At 58.8% G+C, this 23,540-nt stretch overlaps 1 protein-coding gene across 4 annotated transcripts in view; it reads right to left on the bottom strand.

The window, feature by feature from the left end:
* CARD11 (caspase recruitment domain family member 11) overlaps positions 1-23,540 on the bottom strand; it is an 84,047-nt gene that overhangs the window by 14,615 nt on the left and 45,892 nt on the right. For all 4 annotated transcript variants that reach the window (XM_040990039.1, XM_040990038.1, XM_040990040.1 and 1 more), the window contains exons 3-11: positions 13,485-13,697; positions 11,955-12,092; positions 10,569-10,894; positions 6,064-6,243; positions 4,517-4,669; positions 4,139-4,264; positions 2,369-2,566; positions 723-899; positions 187-238 (exon numbers count right to left, since the gene is read on the bottom strand). In XM_040990039.1, the coding sequence (XP_040845973.1) occupies positions 187-238; positions 723-899; positions 2,369-2,566; positions 4,139-4,264; positions 4,517-4,669; positions 6,064-6,243; positions 10,569-10,894; positions 11,955-12,092; positions 13,485-13,697 (1,563 nt within the window). The remainder of the gene's footprint in view (positions 1-186; positions 239-722; positions 900-2,368; positions 2,567-4,138; positions 4,265-4,516; positions 4,670-6,063; positions 6,244-10,568; positions 10,895-11,954; positions 12,093-13,484; positions 13,698-23,540) is intronic.

Below are 23,540 nucleotides of genomic sequence, written 5' to 3'. Positions count from 1 at the left end.
GTATGCAATGTGATCACCATCTGGATGGACTGCTCCCCCCCCGACCCCATGCCCACTGTGGGACCCCAGGGCTGAGCCCAGGGTCTCCAGCAGAGGGGTCACTGTGGTGGGTGGGGCAGCAGATGGGCCCTGAAGAGAGAGCGACGGACGAGCGAGCAAGCGAGCGGGAGGCAGGCTCTGGCTCACCTTGAAAATCTGTCGCGTGTTTCAGGCTGATGGGTGATTTGGCCCTCTGCAGCTGGAAGACAGGGGAGGGGCCACGGTCAAGGACAGGGATCAGAGGAGGCCCTTGGCATGGGGGGGGGCTGAGCATGCCAAGACGGGAGTGATCCCAGCAGGCCCTTGTGCTGTGGCGACCTGGGCTGGCGCGCGCGCACACACACACACACACACAGCTCCTGGGCCAGCACATACATGGCCTTGCCTAGCTCCCTAATGTGATAACAAGATGTGGTCGCCTCCCTGGGCCTGGATCCTGCAGTTGTACGCGGACAAACCACAAGGGTGGCGCATACGAGGTGGCTCTTGGCAGAGTGGAAGGGATGGCATGGGACATGTTGCTGAATAAGCACAGGATAGGCATGGGATGGGAGTGTTGCAAAGTGAGCATTTCATGTCCCCGTCTCTGATCACACGGACACGGGAGGGCATTGCTGAGAGCACGCGTGTGCGAAGGCCCAGCGGCAGGGTCCTGGGCTGCCCGCCCCTGTGCGCCCAGGTACCTGGATGCCCTTCAGGTTCATCCTGCGCCGGGGTGGGTGGTACGGCAGGAAGTACTTGCTGTCCTCGGGGGACTCCTCCGAGGTGGAAGAATCGTCAGCCTCCTGCCCGTTGGTCCTGGGGCTGCCATCCCCAAAGTTCTGGGAGATGATGGTGGCTGGCAGGTTCCTGGGCAGACTCTGCAGAGAGACACGGCCTCTGGTGATGCAGCTGGCAAGCAGGTGGCAGCTGACCCTGTCACTGGCCAGTCTCTCTGGCCCGACAGCGCTCCCCACAGGCCGGCTGGCCGTGCTGTGAGCCTGTGCCGGCTCTCACGGCCTTACTCCATGTGCAGGAGCTGCTTCCCAAGGCCTCGCCCCTGTGTGTGACAGCCCAGCAGCGCACGTCCGACTTCCAGGACTGTGCCTAAGCCAGAAACGCAGACAGTGCCACAAACATCAGTGCCAAGGACAACCCTGACACTGAGTGGCCACGACCTCGCCAAATCCTCGTGAACCAGCCACGAGTGGCCACAACCTCACCGAATCTCGTGAACCAGCCTTGAGCAGCCACGACCTCGCTGAACCTCATGAACCAGCCACGAGTGGCTACGACCTCACCGAACCTCGTGAATCAGCCATGAGCAGCCACGGCCTCACCAAATCCTTGTGATCCAGCCAAGTGCTTTGCACCAAGATTGAGTTGTCTTTCTCAAGCTTGGTGCTGTCTCTCCTAGCAGACAGCCAGGGCAGGAGGTGGGACCCCGGCCACACAGCACCTTCGTGTGACTTGGCTGGAGCCCCGTATAACCACTACCAGTGCCCACCACAGACCAAGTGCCCATGAGGCCACAGCCTCACCTCACAGATCTGGGGGCTGCTGCATGAACACCGCATGGACCAGGCAGAGGCTGCTGGGACCTGCCCTGGGCCTGCAGCGCTGTGGGGCATTGGAAACAGCCGGGAAGCCTATCTCATAGGGCCGAGTTCCCGTTCTGGGCATCAGTGGGGCCTCCCTCAGGAGTGTGAGGGAAGGCACAGTTAGGGCAAGGCAGGAGGTGGGCTGGGAGCCTGCTCCTGTGGCTCCCTCACCTGGGACTCAGCCTTGTGCCTCCGCGTCGTCAGTGGTACTGAGTCCTCCCAGGGGAGGTGTTCATACCACCATGCCCCCATGCCATCTGCAAGCTGAGGCCTCAGGAAAGTGCCCTGCTGAAGGGCTGTGGGCACCTGCCCCACAGGACCAGTGTATGGGTATCTGTGCTGGGCACCTGCTGGGCCCACGGCTGCTGAGATGCCCCAGTTGGACTAAGGAGTCCACCCCGGGGTCTCCGACAGCAGCACAGAATAGAGCAGGACCTTGCTGGTGGCTTTGAACACCCGGGACCGCACCAGGACATGTCTGTAAGCCGGTGTTCACCCCCAGACCCTGCGGGGACACTTCCTCACACTGCCACAAGCCAGCGTCTACACCTGAGCCCTGGCAGCTGCAGCGGGAGCAGCCAGGAGGGAGGCTCAGGGAGGCGACTGCCAGCTGTGGATGACTGATGGACATGAAGTCGGCCGCAGGCCCTGGGAGAACGTGGCCGGGGCAGGACTTGAGCCTGCGTTGTCCGAGTCTCCCCGGCACTGCCCAGCTGCAGCCGGTGAGCGAGAGGGGCAGGCGGGCCCACCTGGTCGAGGGAGCCGCTGTCCTTGGAGAGACGTCGCAGCTTGCCCTCCAGGTTCACGATGCAGGCTTCCCGCCGCACCATCTCAATCCGCATCTCGTCATTCTTCTCCTCCAGCTCGCGGATCTGCTTCCTGTATTTGTCCTTCTCGATCAGGCACTGGGAGTACTGGCTCTGTGCTTCGTCGCGGGAATGGAAGGCCTGTAGGAGAAGCAGGGCTAGGCCTGCTTGGGTGCTCACCCCAAACCCAGAGACACCGGTCACCTCCCACCCACCCTGCTGCTAGCCCCAGCGGCTGCTGCTGGCTTCCTGACCCAGCTCCCAGGCTTGTCTCCCTCGGGCAGCCTGTGCAGCCTGCCATGCAGTGTGCTGAGAGCTCTGATGTGGGGGCTGAGACACTTGTTGCCCAGAGTGGAAGGCCTGGGTTCGAGCCCTGGCTTCACCTCCTGTTCTAACTTCCAGCTGATACACATCTTTGAGGAAGCAGTAGATGATGGCTAGGTAACTAGGTCCCTGTCCTCCATGTGGGAGACCCAGGTAGAGGACCTGGTCCCTGCCTCCCATGTGGGAGACCTAGATGGAGGACCTGGTCCCTGCCCCCTATGTCGGAGACCCAGATGGAGGACCTGGTCCCTGCCTCCCGTGTGGGAGACCCAGATGGAGGACCTGGTCCCTGCCTCCCATGTGGGAGACCTAGATGGAGGACCTGGTCCCTGCCCCCTATGTCGGAGACCCAGATGGAGGACCTGGTCCCTGCCTCCCGTGTGGGAGACCCAGATGGAGGACCTGGTCCCTGCCTCCCGTGTGGGAGACCCAGATGGAGGACCTGGTCCCTGCCTCCCGTGTGGGAGACCCAGATGGAGGACCTGGCTCGTGTACCCCATGTGGGAAACCCAGGTAGAGGACCTGGTCCCTGCCCCCTATGTCGGAGACCCAGATGGAGGACCTGGTCCCTGCCTCCCGTGTGGGAGACCCAGATGGAGGACCTGGTCCCTGCCTCCTGTGTGGGAGACCCAGATGGAGGACCTGGTCCCTGCCCCTCAAGTGGGAGACCTAGATGGAGGACCTGGCCCCTGCCTCCTATGTTGGAGACCCAGATGGAGGACCTGGTCCCTGCCCCTCAAGTGGGAGACCCAGGTAGAGGACCTGGCCCCTGCCCCCTATGTCGGAGACCCAGATGGAGGTCCTGGTCCCTGCCCCCCATTCCCTGCTCCCTATGTCGGAGACCCAGATGGAGGTCCTGGTCCCTGCCCCCCATTCCCTGCTCCCCATGTCGGAGACCCAGATGGAGGACCCGGTCCCTGCCCCTCAAGTGGGAGACCCAGATGGAGGTCCTGGCTCATGCCCATGTGGGAGACCCGGATGGAGGTCCTGGCTTGTGCCCATGTGGGAGACCCAGATGGAGGTCCTGGCTCCTGGCTCTTGGGGGCATCTGACGAGGCTTACTCTTCCTGTCTCTGTCCCATGGCCTCTTGCAGCATCCCTGGGAAGTCATGTCTGCTGTACTTACGCTCATGTCACATGTGGACACTGAGGCAGCCAGTGCAGCCAGTCAAACTGGGGGCCTAGCATGGGGGGATTCAGGCTCTGTGACGTGAGCTCGAGCTGTTAGGGCCCAGCACCGGGCCCCACGATACCCGGCACACTGTTACTCTGGCAGACTTCTGGGATGGAATTCACCGCTGGGGCTGTGAGACCCGTGTCACTGGGGATGCTGTTCTGGTCACAGCACTGCTGCCCCGAGGGGTCGCGGGCTTCCCGGGGGCTGTGTACCTGGTCCCGCTCGCGTTCCACCTCCTCCAGCTGCAGCATGACCGTGTTCATGCGGTGCTTGTACATGTCACAGTCCTTCCCCAGGGTCGAGCATTTGAGTTCCAGGTCTTCCCTCTCCTCCAGGTACTGCGGGCGACAGAGGGACATCAGGGCGTGCGTCCGCCAACACACAGGTCAAGCCGCTTCCCGGCGTGGCTGGCTGGTGCAGCGGGCTTGCCCGTTCCTGGGACAGGATCAGGACACAGCCTGCCCTTCTGACAGCCAGCTGCCTGCGGCAGGGGCACATGTGTGAACTGGCGGAGGATTGTGCCTGGGGGCACCGGAGGGCTGGGGTCCTGCCAGGGCAAGGCTGCGCTGCACAGCGCTGGGGGCTCCCACCTTGTCTCGCAGCTCCTCCGCCTGGCGGACCTCCTCCTGCAGGTTGTAGATCTTGTTGACCAGCTCCTGTCGGTCCTCCAGGGCCTCCTTCCGGTCGTGTTCCAGGATGTCCAGGATGGCCTTGTCGGAGTCCGGCAGGCTGCGCTTCCCGGCCTGGATCGGTGTGCAGGAGTGAAGGGTGGGGAGGGGCTGGAGCAAGCCGGCCCCAGAAGGGTGGGAGACGGAAGAGCCAGCGACAGACCCCAGCCCTGATCAGAGCCCAGAGAGGCAGCGGCTGCATTGCTGAGCTTGCACAGGTGACAAAAGGAAGGCTGGTTGGCCTTCTGAAAGCAGGCATCATTGGCTCTGAGGACACAGGGTTCGTCCCCAGCTCGCAGCCCGTCCTGGGCAGTGACTTGGAGCATGTGTGTGGGGGGAAGCACAGATTTCTATCCCTGCAGACACATGTATGTGTTGTGGAACTTTACTCCTTGGCCCCGTCTCCTCTGGACTCACGGGACGCTGGTGAACGCTAGAGGGCACGTGAGGTTGGAAGAAACTGCAGATTTAGAATTCAAGGCTGCTGGAATCTTCTAGGGTAAGGGGATTTCCAAGAAGCCCGCTCCCTGCGTACAGGGCTGGGGCACTGATTCCGCTTTGAAGGAAGATTATGGCCCCGGAAACATGGGCCTGCTCCCCAAACTCCAACCCTACTCGCTTGGCGTTGCACACACACTGCCTTTGGCTTAACCCCTGCGTGCACCCTCCCACGTGTGTAGCCCGCCCTCCCCTGCGTGCACCCTCCCCCGTGTGCCATGTGCGCCCTCCCCTGTGTGCAGCCCGCCCTCCCCGCATCCTCCCTCCCCCGCGTGCAGCCCGCCCTCCCCTGCGTGCACCCTCCCCCGTGTGCCATGCGCACCCTCCCCCGTGTGCAGCCCGCCCTCCCCGCATCCTCCCTCCCCCGCGTGCAGCCCGCCCTCCCCTGCGTGCACCCTCCCCCGTGTGCCATGCGCGCCCTCCCCTGTGTGCAGCCCGCCCTCCCCGCATCCTCCCTCCCCCGCGTGCGCCCTCCCCCGCGTGCAGCCCGCCCTCCCCTGCGTGCACCCTCCCCCGTGTGCCATGTGCGCCCTCCCCTGTGTGCAGCCCGCCCTCCCCTGCGTGCACCCTCCCCCGTGTGCCATGCGCGCCCTCCCCCGTGTGCAGCCCGCCCTCCCCTGCGTGCACCCTCCCCCGTGTGCCATGCGCGCCCTCCCCCGTGTGCAGCCCGCCCTCCCCTGCGTGCACCCTCCCCTGCGTGCACCCTCCCCCGTGTGCCATGCGCGCCCTCCCCTGTGTGCAGCCCGCCCTCCCCCGCGCGCGCCCTCCCCTGTGTGCACCCTCCCCCGTGTGCCATGCGCGCCCTCCCCCGTGTGCAGCCCGCCCTCCCCTGCGTGCACCCTCCCCTTCGTGCACCCTCTCCCGTGTGCCATGCGCGCCCTCCCCCGCGTGCAGCCCGCCCTCCCCCGCGCGCCCGCCCCCGCGCGCGCCCTCCCCCGCGCGCGCCCTCCCCCGCGCGCCCCCGCCCTCACCTGAATGATGGACTGCAGCTCCTGGATCTTGGTCTTGAGCATCTCGTTCTCGCGCTCCAGCTCTAACACCTGCTCCTTCTTGGGCCGATTCTCGATGTCATTCTTGAGCTTCAGCGACTGGTTCCTCTCCAGCTTGCACTCCTCCTCCATCTTGTTCAACCGGTGCTTCAGCTGGTCGATCTGAAAGGCCAGGGTGTGGCTGGGGCACGGGGCTGGCCTCACCTGGCGCACAGCCTAGCTGGGGCACGGGGCTGGCCTCACCTGGCGCACAGCCTAGCTGGGGCACGGAGCTGGCCTCACCTGGTGCACAGCCTAGCTGGGGCACGGGGCTGGCCTCACCCCAGTCCCCCCGGGCCCACAGCCTGCTGCCCCGTGGAAACAAAAGCACCCCTTGCTCATGGAGTTGGCACTGGTAATCTTGACTGGCTCTAACGGGCTGCCTGCCTCCCACCCTTCTCTTGGGGCTCTCGCGGGTGGAGCGGCTGTGGGTGAGGACAGCAGATGCCCAGGCTGTGCAGGCTGCTGCTCCTCTGACAGTCCTGGGGCCAACAAAGAGGCTGGGAGGGGCCAGGGGAGGAATGTCTGGTGCAGGTTTTGTCCCCTTGGGTTTCATTTGAGATTTGCACAAACACCTTTGCCAACAACCAATGGAGCCCACCTGGCTAGCCTGTGACCCCTTGGGCTCGAGGCCCAAAAGCAGCTTCCTGCTGTCCTCAGCTCCCCTTGTCAGAGCTGCCCAGACCTGGGGGCTGTCAGAGCTGCCCAGACCTGCGGGCTGCAGCAGATGTCTTTTGTGATGGTGCCCGGCTGCTTCTCCTTGCCACCCGGCCTTGGTAAGCCGCTCCCCCCCCCACCCACGAGATGAGCTCAAGACCTATACGGCCAGGGTGGCACTCAAGCGGTGAGGAAGCACAGGTGAGACGAAGGCCCATGGAGAGGCCAGTCCTGGCTACTTTGGCAGACAGAGGGTGGCAGCACTGGCAAGCAAAGCTTGCTGCCACACCCCAAAGACCTGAGCCCATGAGGAAGACACACCAGAAGTGACACAAGCTGAAAAATGCCCCAGGAACTCAGCTGTGAGTCTGAACACATCTGGTCACTGCAGCTAAGTCTACAGGGAGGCCGCACAGTGGAAGTGGAGGGAGAGTCAGCAGGGGCCCTGCCACAGGCTCACATTCCCCAATACTGCGTAAGCCAGACCAGAAGCCAACTCCCTCATGACACGTCCTCTGCATCGCGTGCAGGCTCAGATCTCCGGTCCTGCAGGCGTGGGCATGGAAGGCTGGAGCTGCAGAGGGCTCACCAGGCTGCCCACTCTGTGCAGTGACTCACAGCGGCCAGGGCCTGGCACGTTGAGAACAACACCTCACAAATGAGAGCCCACAGCCCAATGCCAGACAAGTGGTACAGCCAGAAGCCAGAACTGGATCCCAAACCTGCAGGACTTAAAAGCCCACGCTCTATTTAAAATGAGGTAATTAAGGAATTGAATAGAGAGAGGAAGAGGGAAGGAGGGGGAGGGAGACGCTAAGTGCCTGCCATGCTTGGGAGCGTGGAGCTCAATAAGGGGCCCTTCTCAGGGACGGCAGGACCATCCCCTGCTGCAGAGCGGGCTGGGACTGCAGTGGGCTGGGACTGTCCCGGCTGGTCTAACCACTAGACTAAACACCAACCTCGGACACTCATGTCCTAACACTCCACTGTCCACGGTGCCACCGACTCCGGTCGTCCGGATTCTCGTGGACGGCTGACGGACCCGTCTGTTCCACTAAACTGTGAGTGACTTATTTATCTCCGTCCCCTGCAGTGTTTAGTACAAAGCCTTACACGCGGCAGGTGCTCATAAATATTCCGAGAGTCTATTTTCCACCCAGCAGCCGGAGTGATCCTTCTAAGCCGTAAATCGGTTGTCACACTCCAGCTCTCAATCCTCCAGTGCCTTCCCATTATAACCAGAATAAATCCCAACGTTCTCAGCAGGCCCCTTGTCCGGTCGTCCGGGCCCTGGCCAGCTTGCCTGCCTCCCTCCATGCCATCTGCTCACTCAGCTCTAGCCCCGCTGGCCGCCCTGCCCAGTGAGCCCCCTGCCCACGGCTCCCGGCCAGCCTGCTCAAGGCAGCCCCTCGCTGTCTCCTCCCACAGCCCTCGCTCGAGCCTGGGTTTCTGAAGACAATGCAAGCTCGATCGTGGGAGCCTTCGTCTTGAGTCCGCATCCTTGGGCAAGAGCCTGGTGGCCGTGGTCTCAGGGAGAAGCAGGGATGAAGGGCGCTGACTGTCCCTCCCTCTCCCTGTCCAAGAGGCCAGCTCCGGCATGCCAACAAAGATGGGTTACTCACTGACACGGTGACAGGCGCCGTGCTGCGTGGACACGGGAGACCCTCCCCAGGGGTCATGTCTGCACACCGACACCCACAGTGACAGGCGCTGAGCTGAGCTGCGTGGACACGGGAGACCCTCCCCAGGGGTCATGTCTGCACACCAACACCCACAGTGACAGGCGCCGTGCTGAGCTGCGTGGACACGGGAGACCCTCCCCAGGGGTCATGTCTGCACACCAACACCCACAGTGACAGGCGCCGAGCTGAGCTGCGTGGACACGGGAGACCCTCCCCAGGGGTCATGTCTGCACACCGACACCCACAGTGACAGGCGCCGTGCTGAGCTGCATGGACACGGGAGACCCTCCCCAGGGGTCATGTCTGCACACCGACACCCACAGTGACAGGCGCCGAGCTGAGCTGCGTGGACACGGGAGACCCTCCCAGGGGTCATGCCCTCACACCACCGACACCCACAGTGACAGGCGCCGAGCTGAGCTGCGTGGACACGGGAGACCCTCCCCAGGGGTCATGTCTGCACACCGACACCCACAGTGACAGGCGCCGTGCTGAGCTGCATGGACACGGGAGACCCTCCCCAGGGGTCATGTCTGCACACCAACACCCACAGTGACAGGCGCCGAGCTGAGCTGCGTGGACACGGGAGACCCTCCCCAGGGGTCATGTCTGCACACCGACACCCACAGTGACAGGCGCCGTGCTGAGCTGCGTGGACACGGGAGACCCTCCCCAGGGGTCATGTCTGCACACCAACACCCACAGTGACAGGCGCCGAGCTGAGCTGCGTGGACACGGGAGACCCTCCCCAGGGGTCATGTCTGCACACCGACACCCACAGTGACAGGCGCCGTGCTGAGCTGCATGGACACGGGAGACCCTCCCCAGGGGTCATGTCTGCACACCGACACCCACAGTGACAGGCGCCGAGCTGAGCTGCGTGGACACGGGAGACCCTCCCAGGGGTCATGCCCTCACACCACCGACACCCACAGTGACAGGCGCCGAGCTGAGCTGCGTGGACACGGGAGACCCTCCCCAGGGGTCATGTCTGCACACCGACACCCACAGTGACAGGCGCCGTGCTGAGCTGCATGGACACGGGAGACCCTCCCCAGGGGTCATGTCTGCACACCAACACCCACAGTGACAGGCGCCGAGCTGAGCTGCGTGGACACGGGAGACCCTCCCCAGGGGTCATGTCTGCACACCGACACCCACTGTGACAGGCGCCGTGCTGAGCTGTGAGGACACAGGAGACCCTCCCCAGGGGTCATGTCTGCACACACCCCTGACACTCACAGTGACAGGCGCCGTGCTGAGCTGCGAGGACACGGGAGACCCTCCCCAGGGGTCATGTCTGCACACCGACACCCACTGTGACAGGCGCCGTGCTGAGCTGTGAGGACACAGGAGACCCTCCCCAGGGGTCATGTCTGCACACCGACACCCACAGTGACAGGCGCCGTGCTGAGCTGCGAGGACATCGGAGACCCTCCCCAGGGGTCATGTCTGCACACCAACACCCACAGTGACAGGCGCCGAGCTGAGCTGCGTGGACACGGGAGACCCTCCCCAGGGGTCATGTCTGCACACCGACACCCACTGTGACAGGCGCCGTGCTGAGCTGCGAGGACATCGGAGACCCTCCCCAGGGGTCATGTCTGCACACACCCCTGACACCCACAGTGACAGGCGCCGTGCTGAGCTGCGAGGACATCGGAGACCCTCCCCAGGGGTCATGTCTGCACACCGACACCCACAGTGACAGGCGCTGTGCTGAGCTGCGTGGACACGGGAGACCCTCCCCAGGGGTCATGCCCTCACACCACCGACACCCACAGTGACAGGCGCCGTGCTGTGTGGACACGGGAGACCCTCCCCAGGGGTCATGCCCTCACACAAGGTGCCCCAGGTTCGTCTCTGCCATCATTTCCCTCACTGTCGCACGAGGGGACCCTGGTCTTGCTGGTGTTGGTCCGCGCACTCCTGCCCGCGCACGCGCAGAGCGAGTCTCGACTCAGCCCGCTGGATCTGGGCTTGTCTGTCTGCACACGCGCACAGTGGATCTAGTGGCAGGGCGGAGGGGCGAATGGCGAACGGACCCCGGCGCCCTGCCCGCCTTGCCCACTCGCCTGCCCGGCGCGTCCCCGGCCCGCAGCCGCTCACCTCGAGCTGAAGGTCTCGGCTGCGCATCACCGCCATGTTCTTCTCCTCGCTGAGCTGGGCGTAGCGCATGGCCAGGTTGTAGTTGTCATCCTTGACCTTGACCAGCTCGTCGTTGTAGCCGTCCCGCTCCTCCTTCATCTTGTAGTAGCGCTCCTGGAAGGTGAGCAGCTCCACTCGTAGGAGCGCCAGCTGCTTCTTCTCGTCCTCCAGCTGCCGCGACTTGGCCAGCAGCTCGCAGCGCTGCAGGTCCTTGGCCTTCATCTGCTGCTGCAGCTTGATCACCTCGTTCATCAGGAAGTGCGTGAGGCCCTCGTGGCCCTCCTCCACTGCGGACGGGGCGCCGCTCAGGCCTCCGACGGGCCGGCAGGCGCGCTTTCTCACCCATTCACTCACCAACATTTCACACTGGGCACTGGGGTGTGAGCAAGACAGCCTGGGTCTCGGCAGAGCTTAGGGTCTAGCAGGACAGAGGTTAAGCAGCCTGAAACGACCACACACATGCAGCAGGGCACTGCAGAGCAGGGGACCGCAGAGCAGGGGACTGCAGACCAGGGCACTGCAGAGCAGGGCACTGCAGAGCAGGGGACTGCAGACCAGGGCACTGCAGAGCAGGGCACTGCAGAGCAGGGGACTGCAGACCAGGGCACTGCAGAGCAGGGGACTGCAGACCAGGGCACTGCAGACCAGGGCACTGCAGAGCAGGGCACTGCAGAGCAGGGGACTGCAGACCAGGGCACTGCAGACCAGGGCACTGCAGACCAGGGGACTGCAGAGCAGGGGACTGCAGAGCAGGGCACTGCAGACCAGGGCACTGCAGACCAGGGCACTGCGGGTGGTGCCGGAGAGCAAAGGTGTGCTGGGAAGGCCGGGCTGCACTGTCAGAGCTTGGGGAGCGGAGGAGACGGAGGGGAGGCCAGGTGGCCGAGCACAGACAGGGTGTCTGCAGGGACTGGAGCCTGTAGGAGCATCCGGGTCTCTACAGAGAGGAGGGAGACACCCCTGAGGGGCTGCAGCAGCGGGGGGTGGCCCGGGAGGAGGGCAGTAACCCTGGCAGGTTTGCAATGGAAGCACCGAGGTGATGGGGCTGCGGAGGGAGAGAAAACGAATTCCACAGTGGACAGGAAGGCAGATGAAGAAGCTAAGGTGGCCACCGGGCTGTGGCAAGACAGCAGGCAGGGACAAGGGCAAGGCCAGTCCCACCCAATCCCCCCAGGGATGCCTCACTCATGAGCAGGTCCTAATCTCCACGGCAGACATAGCAAGCCATGGGGGCTGGCAGCCCAAAGTCCTCCATGCCAGACTCCCAGCTCCAGAAGGGTCGCCCTGTGGGACACACACACCCCACTCCTACGAGGCTCTGGGTGCTCCTGTAGCCAAGCCACTCACCCACAATGGTGGAGAATCTGCGCGTGGGCTCCTTCCCAGTCACCAGTTTGTACAGTTCTGGGTAGTAAAATTCCAGGCTCTCCAAGAAGACCACGTAACCTCTCTGGCCCTTGGTGTGGAGAATGTCCAGCAGCCGGCCTGGGGAGGACCAGGACACTCGGTGAGACGAAGGCAGATCTGGAGGGGAGCGGGGCTCCCGCTCTGGTCTTATCCTAGGCCTGTACGCCCTGGACGCATTCCGCCTGAGAATCCCATCCCCACGCTGAATGTCAGCGTGTGTGCGTTGGGTCCCCAGTCAGGCTGTGGGACACGGGCTGGGGCCTTGGGGTGGTGACCCTTGGGGAGCACATATCGCCTATGCCCCAGTGCCTGCACGAGGAGGCAGAGCCAAGCAAGCAGACGTGTGAGTGGGCACTCAGAAAGAGCCGTGCAGAAAGGGCGCCGAGAGACGCTAATCTGGGCGCAGCATTTCCTGGGAGTTGTGAACTGGTATTGGTGTTGTGGGTTTCCAGGCACTTCCTGTGGCCCCTCCCCGCTCTAGGCAAGCAGCGCAGTCTCCTAATTGCATTTCCACAAGCTTGCCGAAGCACCTCCTGACTGTAGCCACATGTAACATCCATCAAACTAACACCAGTTTCCCAGTGGAGCTTGCCCCAGACTCCTGGAAGAGGACTGCCCTCTTGGAGCCTACTGCTGATCAGACAGAATCCACCAGATCCCAAGGGGAACCCACGAAAACATGGCAATTAGCGATGGGTGAGAGACCATCACCGGGATTAACAAGGTCCCCCGGCTGCCGGGCACTTCAAGGAAGACCTAAGGTGGGCCGCAGCAGTGCCTAGCGTGAGGGGGCTGCCATTCTGTGAACAAAGCCGCGGAAATTCCTGACCGCAGCAGACACGAGGGGCACCAGGGCTAAACTTCAGGTCAGGTTCATCAGGAGATGCAGCAAAGACGCCCCACATTCACACATCTCTCACGTGAGTCCAGGGGCAGCGTGGTGGGTGATGGTCTAGAGACGCCAGCTACGTGAGCCCCGAGTGACCCCAAGAACTCTCAGGCTGGTCCTGCTAAGCGCGGGGTCCGTCCTGGAGATGCTGCTTTGGGCGGCCCGCTTGCCCTCCAGGCTCCCGAGCCCAGCTGTCCCCCAGTCTCCCCAGCCCACCTGCCCTCCAGGCTCCCGAGCCCAGCTGTCCCCCAGTCTCCCCAACCCACCTGCCCTCCAGGCTCCCGAGCCCAGCTGCCCTCTGGTCTGCCCTGCCCACCTGCCCTCCCGTCTCCCAGCCCACCTGCCCTCCTGTTTCCCAGCCCACCTGCCCTCCGGTGTCCCAGCCCACCTGCCCTCCCGTCTCCCAGCCCACCTGCCCTCCCGTCTCCCAGCCCACCTGCCCTCCGGTGTCCCAGCCCACCCGCCCTCCCGTTTCCCAGCCCACCCGCCCTCCCGTTTCCCAGCCCACCTGCCCTCCGGCCTCCTATCCCACCCGCCCCCGGTGTCCCCTGCCCACCCGCCCCCCGGTGCCCCCTGCCCACCTGCCCGGTTGATCTTGGAAGGCAGCATGGGTGCACTGAGCACTTCGTCCTCATCTTGCTCATCGATGACCTTGCACTGCCGCAGGTAGGGGGTAAGCTTGGCCGGGTTGATGTAGCGACTCAGCATGTGCCGGTTGCATTCCACGTTCTCCCACAAGGCGTCCTCTTCATCCTTCAGCGTCTCCATGCAGTCATCCATCTCAGGCCCTCCTCCTGCGGGACACAAACCGCAGCCAGGTTAGTGCAGGGACCCTCACGGTGCTGCGGGGCGCTGTCCAGGCTGCACTGTGGAGCGGAGCTGGCAACACGGCCGGGGGTTGGGTTCCCAGGCCCAGCCTCTGCAGGTGCAGGTCCTGGGAGGCAGCTAGTGGTTCAAGTAAGCCACATGGGAGCGTGGGACTGAGTGCCTGGCCAGCCCAAGCCGTGGTGGGCATCTGGGGAGTGAGCCAGCGAGTGGGGCTCGCTCTGTCTGCCCTAACAGTCGAGTAGGGAGAGGTCAGAGTGGATTTTGCTGTTCAGGAAGGAAGGGCTATGTATCCAACCTGTGTGAGATGCGCCATCACCGACAGAGGACTTGAGGATTACTTACAGGGGCCTGGGGAGGCCGTGCCCCAGCAGGGCGCCTTTCTCACCCGGGTTTTAATCCTACCGAGAACACAAAGGTATCCTCGACAGTTATCGCCACTGCCAGGATTATTGTAGAATATTCTGTCCTTTAAAAAAAGAAACCCCACACCCGTGGGTGGTCCCTCTCAGGTCCTCCATCCGTCTCCGCTCTGGCTCCACAGACCTACCATGGACACACAGAATCGTAAGACCAGACCTTTTTCTTAGCTCCACGTTTTGCGGTTTGATCCATGTCAAAGCATGTGTCTGCTTACTGATTTTTTTAAAAAAAGATTTATTTACTTTTATTGGAAAGTCAGATTTACAGAGAGGAGGAGAGACAGAGAACAAGATCTTTAGACCGATGGTTCACTCCCCAAGTGGCTGCAACGGCTGGAGCTGAGCCAATCCAATGGGGAGCTTCTTCCTGGTCTCTCACACTGGTGCAGGGTCCCAAGGCTTTGAGCCGTCCTCGACTGCTTTCCCAGGCCACAGGCAAGGAGCTGGATGGGAAGCAGGGCTTCTGGGATTAGAGCTGACGCCCATATGGGATCCTGGCGCGTTCAAGGTGAGGATTTTAGCCCCTAGGCTATAGCGCTGGGCCCTGGACATGTTTTTGTGGGCAGCATGCTCTCCGGGGTAGATTTCCTGAAGCCATATGCTCCTTGTCCGTTTAGCATTTTGAGGCATTGCCAACTCTTCTTCATAGCAGCGGCACCATTTCACACTCCCGGCAGCGATGCAGGAGGGTCCTGGTTTCTTGCCAACACTTGCTATTGTCTGTCTGGTTGAGATGAGAGCTGCCCCACTGGGTGCGTGGCTCACCGTGGTTTGTCCTGTTTTTTTCCTAAGGACTAATCACAACTTTTCATATGCTTACTGGACATTTGCATCTTGGAAGAAATCCTCTCTTTACATCCTCCGGTTTTCTTCTTGTCCTTGTTGAGCTGCAGGACTTCCTTGCGCTTTCTGGATCCACATTCCTCACGCGGAGTGTGATCCGCAGGGATCTCCTCCCGGGCTGCCTCTGCTCGCATCCTTAAAGGCCCTGCTGGTAGCAATGTGTATCGCTGCTTGCGTGTCCAACTCAAGGGGATGCAACTGTGCTTTGGCTTTTGTCTCAGAGTTTTATTGTTCTTACGTTCAGGCCTATGCATTGCTGTGTGCTGCAGAGTGACACAGCGCCCAGCTAACTGCATCTGTGCTGCGGGGCGACACAGCGCCAGCTAACTGCATCTGTGCTGCGGGGCGACACAGCACCCAGCTAACTGCATCTGTGCTGCGGGGCGACACAGCGCCCAGCTAACTGCATCTGTGCGCTGCACTGCAGGGCGACACAGCACCCAGCTAACTGCATCTGTGCTGCGGGGCGACACAGCGCCCAGCTAATTGCATCTGTGCTGCGGGGCGACACAGCGCCCAGCTAACTGCATCTGTGCTGCGGGGCGACACAGCGCCCAGCTAATTGCATCTGTGCTGCGGGGCGACACAGCGCCCAGCTAACTGCATCTGTGCTGCGGGGCGACACAGCACCCAGCTAACTGCATCTGTGCTGCAGGGCAACACAGCGCCCAGCTAACTGCATCTGTGCTGCGGGGCGACACAGCGCCCAGCTAACTGCATCTGTGCTGCGGGGTGACACAGCACCCAGCTAACTGCATCTGTGCTGCAGGGCAACACAGCGCCCAGCTAACTGCATCTGTGCTGCGGGGCGACACAGCACCCAGCTAACTGCATTCTTGTGTGTGTGAATGCCTACTTGTCCCAGTTCTTCACTCTTGAATGGTCTTGGCATCCTTCCTGAAAGCCAGCTGACCATACAGAAAGCACGCTCTGGGCTCCCAGCTCCACCCTCTGGACACCTCTGTGCTCACATCCGCAGCACAGCATCTCGACGACCAGGAGGCTGGAGGAGGGCTTAGACGTCTCAAAGTCCAGGGCCTCCAGCCTGGCTTCTTTTCAAGATGGTCATAGCTGCTTTTCACAATCTCATGAGTTTTTGATTACTCTGTCCACTTCTGCGGAAAAGCAGCTGGCATTCTGACCTTCATTAATGTGTAGACTCACGTGCAGAGCTCAGCTAAGCATATTGTTTTCAGGTCTATGAATATGGGATGGCTTCCCAGTTATGTCGGCAGCGTTTTGTAGCTCTCAGCATACAAACTTATCCCTGGGTATTTATAACAATATTTATTGGGACGGCAGACTGGCAGAGACGGACAGAGCCATCTATCCATTGGATCACTCCCCGAATGCCTGCAACACTTGGGACAAGGCCAGGCCAACATGCAGACCCTGGCACTCTGTAAGGTCCCACTTGGCAAGTACTGGTGGTGTTGCTCCAGCCTTTCCTGTGTCGCCCACAGAAGCTCGGCCAGTGAAGCTGTGTTTCGTTCCTGACTTAGAGGGGAAGGCACCCCTTTCTGGAAGTCTCACTGAGGACACACCTAGCCAGGCTGCGGGTTTCCTTTCATTCCTGCTCTGTGAGTGAAGAATCTGACTTGGTCAAAAAGCTTTAAAAGTTTTATTTATTGAGCTGATCATGTGGCTTGGTTTTAAGTTTGTTGACAACCGATCGTCCGGTGGCGAGCAGTCCTGGTAGCCCCGTGCACACTGCCTCTACATGATGCTGGCTACTGCTTGCTGGTCTGTGTACATGTGTGTACACCTCACTGGTCTGTGTACATGTGTGTACACCTCACTGGTCTGTGTACATGTGTGTACACCTCACTGGTCTATGTACATGTGTGTACACCTCACTGGTCTATGTACATGTGTGTACACCTCACTGGTCTGCGTACATGTGTGTACACCTCACTGGTCTGTGTACATGTGTGCACACCTCACTGGTCTGTGTACATGTGTGTACACCTCACTGGTCTGTGTACATGTGTGCACACCTCACTGGTCTGTGTACATGTGTGTACACCTCACTGGTCTGTGTACATGTGTGTGCACCTCACTGGTCTGTGTACATGTGTGTACACCTCACTGGTCTGTGTACATGTGTGTACACCTCACTGGTCTATGTACATGTGTGTGCACCTCACTGGTCTGTGTACATGTGTGTACACCTCACTGGTCTGTGTACATGTGTGTGCACCTCACTGGTCTGTGTACATGTGTGCACACCTCACTGGTCTATGTACATGTGTGTACACCTCACTGGTGCATGTACATGTGTGTACACCTCACTGGTCTGTGTACATGTGTGTACACCTCACTGGTCTGTGTACATGTGTGTACACCTCACTGGTCTGTGTACACGTGTGTACACCTCACTGGTCTATGTACATGTGTGTACACCTCACTGGTCTGTGTACACGTGTGTACACCTCACTGGTCTGTGTACATGTGTGTACACCTCACTGGTCTATGTACATGTGTGTACACCTCACTGGTCTGTGTACATGTGTGTACACCTCACTGGTCTATGTACATGTGTGTACACCTCACCGGTCTGTGTACACGTGTGTACACCTCACTGGTCTATGTACATGTGTGTACACCTCACCGGTCTGTGTACATGTGTGTACACCTCACTGGCCTGTGTACATGTGTGTACACCTCACTGGTCTGTGTACATGTGTGTACACCTCACTGGCCTGTGTACACGTGTGTACACCTCACTGGTCTGTGTACATGTGTGCACACCTCACTGGTGCATGTACATGTGTGTACACCTCACTGGTGCATGTACATGTGTGTACACCTCACTGGTCTGTGTACATGTGTGCACACCTCACTGGTCTGTGTACATGTGTGTACACCTCACTGGTGCATGTACATGTGTGTACACCTCACTGGTCTATGTACATGTGTGCACACCTCACTGGTCTATGTACATGTGTGTACACCTCACTGGTCTGTGTACATGTGTGTACACCTCACTGGTCTGTGTACATGTGTGTACACCTCACTGGTCTATGTACATGTGTGCACACCTCACTGGTCTGTGTACATGTGTGTACACCTCACTGGTGCATGTACATGTGTGTACACCTCACTGGCCTGTGTACATGTGTGTACGCCTCACTGGTCTGTGTACATGTGTGCACACCTCACTGGTCTGTGTACATGTGTGTACACCTCACTGGTGCATGTACATGTGTGTACACCTCACTGGTCTGTGTACATGTGTGTACACCTCACTGGTCTGTGTACATGTGTGTACACCTCACTGGTCTATGTACATGTGTGTACACCTCACTGGTGCATGTACATGTGTGTACGCCTCACTGGTCTGTGTACATGTGTGTACGCCTCACTGGTGCATGTACATGTGTGTACACCTCACTGGTGCATGTACATGTGTGTACGCCTCACTGGCCTGTGTACATGTGTGTATACCTCACTGGTCTATGTACATGTGTGTACACCTCACTGGTCTGTGTACATGTGTGTACACCTCACTGGTCTGTGTACATGTGTGCACACCTCACTGGTCTGTGTACATGTGTGCACACCTCACTGGTCTATGTACATGTGTGCACACCTCACTGGTCTATGTACATGTGTGTACACCTCACTGGTCTATGTACATGTGTGCACACCTCACTGGTCTATGTACATGTGTGTACACCTCACTGGCCTGTGTACATGTGTGTACACCTCACTGGTCTGTGTACATGTGTGTACACCTCACTGGTCTATGTACATGTGTGTACACCTCACTGGTCTGTGTACATGTGTGTACACCTCACTGGTCTATGTACATGTGTGTACACCTCACTGGTCTATGTACATGTGTGTACACCTCACTGGTCTATGTACATGTGTGTACACCTCACTGGTCTGTGTACATGTGTGTACACCTCACTGGTCTATGTACATGTGTGTACACCTCACTGGCCTGTGTACATGTGTGTACACCTCACTGGTCTGTGTACATGTGTGTACACCTCACTGGTCTATGTACATGTGTGCACACCTCACTGGTCTATGTACATGTGTGTACACCTCACTGGTCTGTGTACATGTGTGTACACCTCACTGGTCTGTGTACATGTGTGTACACCTCACTGGTCTATGTACATGTGTGTACACCTCACTGGTCTATGTACATGTGTGTACACCTCACTGGTCTGTGTACATGTGTGTACACCTCACTGGTGCATGTACACGTGTGTACACCTCACTGGTCTGTGTACATGTGTGTACACCTCACTGGTCTGTGTACATGTGTGTACACCTCACTGGTCTGTGTACATGTGTGTACACCTCACTGGTCTGTGTACATGTGTGTACACCTCACTGGTCTATGTACATGTGTGTACACCTCACCGGTCTGTGTACATGTGTGTACACCTCACTGGTCTGTGTACATGTGTGTACACCTCACTGGTCTGTGTACATGTGTGTACACCTCACTGGTCTGTGTACATGTGTGTACACCTCACTGGTCTGTGTACATGTGTGTACACCTCACTGGTCTATGTACATGTGTGTATACCTCACTGGCCTGTGTACATGTGTGTACGCCTCACTGGTCTGTGTACATGTGTGCACACCTCACTGGTGCATGTACATGTGTGTACACCTCACTGGTCTATGTACATGTGTGTACACCTCACTGGTCTGTGTACATGTGTGTACACCTCACTGGTCTGTGTACATGTGTGTACGCCTCACTGGTCTGTGTACATGTGTGCACACCTCACTGGTCTGTGTACATGTGTGTACACCTCACTGGTCTGTGTACATGTGTGTACACCTCACTGGTCTATGTACATGTGTGTACACCTCACTGGTCTGTGTACATGTGTGTACACCTCACTGGTCTGTGTACATGTGTGTACACCTCACTGGTCTATGTACATGTGTGTACACCTCACTGGTCTGTGTACATGTGTGTACACCTCACTGGTGCATGTACATGTGTGTACACCTCACTGGTCTGTGTACATGTGTGTACACCTCACTGGTCTGTGTACACGTGTGTACACCTCACTGGTCTGTGTACATGTGTGTACACCTCACTGGTGCATGTACACGTGTGTACGCCTCACTGGTCTGTGTACATGTGTGCACACCTCACTGGTCTGTGTACATGTGTGTACACCTCACTGGCCTGTGTACATGTGTGTACGCCTCACTGGCCTGTGTACACGTGTGTACACCTCACTGGTCTGTGTACATGTGTGCACACCTCACTGGCCTGTGTACATGTGTGTACGCCTCACTGGCCTGTGTACACGTGTGTACACCTCACTGGTCTGTGTACATGTGTGTACACCTCACTGGTCTGTGTACATGTGTGTACACCTCACTGGTGCATGTACACGTGTGTACACCTCACTGGTCTGTGTACATGTGTGTACACACAGGGATGTTTTTCTGTTTGACTCATGTGTGTTCAGGAGCACAGTGTGCCATTTCCCTGTACTACTTATGAATTCCCTAAGTTTCTGTGATAAATCTCTACTTTATTGACATTTAGTTTAGAAAACACAGTTTGTGTCACTGCAATCCCTCCAAGGTCAGAGAGAGGCGCGTGTTTGTGGCTCAGCACACACACTCTCCTGCAGGAGAAGCCATGTGTGTTGGGAAAATCCATTGCTGTGTTTTGTGGGAGGGGTTTGCACGTGACCTGCTACAAACAGGTGAGTGAAGTTCCTGGGACTGCTGAGCTGTCGTGTCATCTTTGCTGAGTGTCTGGGGGCTCTGGCAGGTGCATGCATCCCTGGAACCCTCACGTTCCCTGAGTGCAGCAACCCTTTCTCTACCATGAAGCGTTGCTCTTCAGTTCCAGCAACATTTTAAAAAGCGATTTGCCCGATATTAAGATGGCTACTGGAGTTTTCTTACAATTGTTGTCATGGAGTATCTTCCCGTCCTCTTACTTTTAAAGGTTAATTAATTTAGAAGGCAGAGTGACAGAGAGAGGAGAGGAGGCAGAGAGGGCCATCTTCCATCTGCGAGCTCACCTCTCCGTCGGCTGCAATAGCCAGCGCGGAGTCGGGCTGAGGCCCGGAGGTGGAATACCACCTGTCCCGTGAGCATGCCCGGAGCGTCTCCCACCGTCCCAGGCATGTCAGCAGGGATCTGGCTGGCAGCAGTACAGCCAGGAGCCACCCTGGTGCGCTCACAAGGGGTGTGGCCATTGTAAGTGGCAGTTGAACCTGTTATGTGCTGGCCTGGTCCTTTACACTTGATGTCTTCAGCCTTTGAATTTAAAGTATGTCTACCGTAGATATCACACAAGTGATTAAAAAAATGCACACCTAGGGCCGGTGCTGTGGCACAGTAGGCAAAGCCTCCGCCCATCTGGGATGCTGGCACCAGTTCCAGCTGCTCCACTTTCAGTCATGCTCCCTGCTTGTGGCCTGGGAAAGCAGGAGAGGATGGCTGAAGTCCTTGGGACCCTACACCCACATGGGAGACCTGGAAGAAGCTCCTGGCTCCTGGCTTGGGACTGGCTCAGCTCCCACCATTGTGGCCATTTGGAAAATAAACCAGAGGATGGAAGATATCTCTCTCTCTGCCTTTCAAATAAAAATATAATGAATCTTTAAAAAAATTCAACCTGACATTCTGTCATTTGGTTGGATCATTCATTTTCAAACTGTTACATATTTTTCCATGATATGAATGGAGTTCACTCACCCATTCGCCTGTTGCTGGGTGCATTCAACTCGCCCCGGTTCCTCAGCTGGGACACCTGGAGCTGTTTATAACAGGGGAAAACATGGCAACAACCTAACTGCTTGTTAGCGGCTACTCTTGATCCTTACCCAAAGCAAACAGTGACACGGGAACCTCCGGAGACACAGTTTTACAAGAAAGCAAGGTTTAGGATATATACAAGAGGTTTTCAAAATGTTCATAGAAAATGTGTATTATGGAAAAAAACTACTTATGAAATTCAGATTTTGTTTGCACCAAAATAAACTCTTTTTTAACCTAATTTTCCAATGAACCCGTGTGTGGCATGGAATTATTCATGTAAACCAGCACAGAGCAGGACTTTGCCATGTAGGGGTGTGTGTGTGTGTGTGAGAGAGAGAGAGATTTCGAAGGATTGGACCGCAGTGTTTACACATGAGAAGAGGAGTGAGTTCAGAGGTTTGTGCTTTACACTATTTCAATATTTTATAAAAGACATGTGTATCCAGGGATTACTTCAACGGCTTGGAAATAAAAAAAAAAGTTAATGAAGATGAGAGCCAAGTTCAGAGTAGTAGACACCCCATATCTATCTTCCTGCCATTCTAAAGGTCACAGCCAGTTAGCATGGCAGTTGGCACCAGGACGAGCCCTCTGACTGCATCCAGCGTCCTGTCCCCAGGCAGGGCAGCAGCACGTCCCTGGGCCCGGGGCCAGTGCTAGGTGTGGCGGAAGGCCTGCTCAGGGTGCCCGAGCACACGTGGGTGATCCTGGCTGCTCCACTTCCCATCCCGCTCCCTGCTAATGTGCCCGGGAAAGCAGCAGAAATGGCCCAAGTCCTTGGGACCCTGCATCTGTGTGAGAGACCCAGAGGAAGCTCCTGGCTTCAGACAGGCCCGGCTGCTGCAGTGGTGGCCAGAGTGAGCCAGCAGACTGAACATCTCTGTCTCGCCTTCTCTGTAACTGCCTTTCAAATAAACAAACACAGGTTGGAAAATGTTCCTGCACTGGGGACTTCCTATTGGAGCAGAGGCCTGGCTTGTGGGGAACCGAGCCAGAAGGGGGCTTCAGGGAGGCCATGGAGGCTCCAGTGGGCCAAAGGGGCCAGAAACATGGGCAGGCTGCCGTTGGGGCAGGGAAGCGGGGAGGCGGCGGAGGCACGGCCCATGGTGAGGCCATACTGGGCTCAGCTGTGTGCCCGGGAGCCCTGGCCCTGTGGTGTCTGGCTCTTGGCACGGGCTTTCTGTAGCCAGCCCCGGACGTGAGCTGTTTTAGTGGGGTTTTGCTCCACGTAACCAAAGAAGAAGTGCCGCATCTCTTTTGGGGATAATTCTGTGGTTTCCCTTGAGCTTTGCGGGAGGCACAAACAGGGGACCCCGCCATGCACTTTTGGGGTGCTAGTGCTGGAGCACCGGTGATGCCAGGGGTTACTCTGTCAGGCCTGTGCCCCAAGGCCTCCTTTGGGGGGTGAAAGCTGAGACTCTCCAGGTGGTGGAGCCGAGCGATGGGGAGCCTGGCTCCTGGGGTCAACAAATCCACCCGGAGCCCTCCCACCTCTGCATTCTGCCCCGTAAGCGGACAAGGGCCCTTTGCTCAGAGCTGTGCAAGCCTGAGCCTACCGTGGCAGGCAGCCCGCAGTCTGCTAAATGCATCGCTTAGGTACAGAGTCGGCTCAGCGCCGGGCCTGCAGGCCGCTCGCTGGCACCAGGGGCCAGGAGCCGCTCGTGGCGCCTGCGCAGGAAGACAGGTAGGTGTGAAGGCACTGAGCTGTTTCCTTCCGGTTTCTTTGGGTTTGTGTTTATTTATTTGAGGCAGAGGGACACAAGAGAGACAAACTCTCTACTG

The sequence above is a fragment of the Ochotona curzoniae genome, unplaced genomic scaffold (assembly GCF_017591425.1).
Source record: "Ochotona curzoniae isolate NIBS_2020 unplaced genomic scaffold, NIBS_Ocur_1.0 contig_54, whole genome shotgun sequence".
NCBI classification, from domain to species: domain Eukaryota; kingdom Metazoa; phylum Chordata; class Mammalia; order Lagomorpha; family Ochotonidae; genus Ochotona; species Ochotona curzoniae.
Note: the sequence above shows the minus strand (reverse complement) of the source record. Positions and strands in the feature narration are given on the sequence as shown.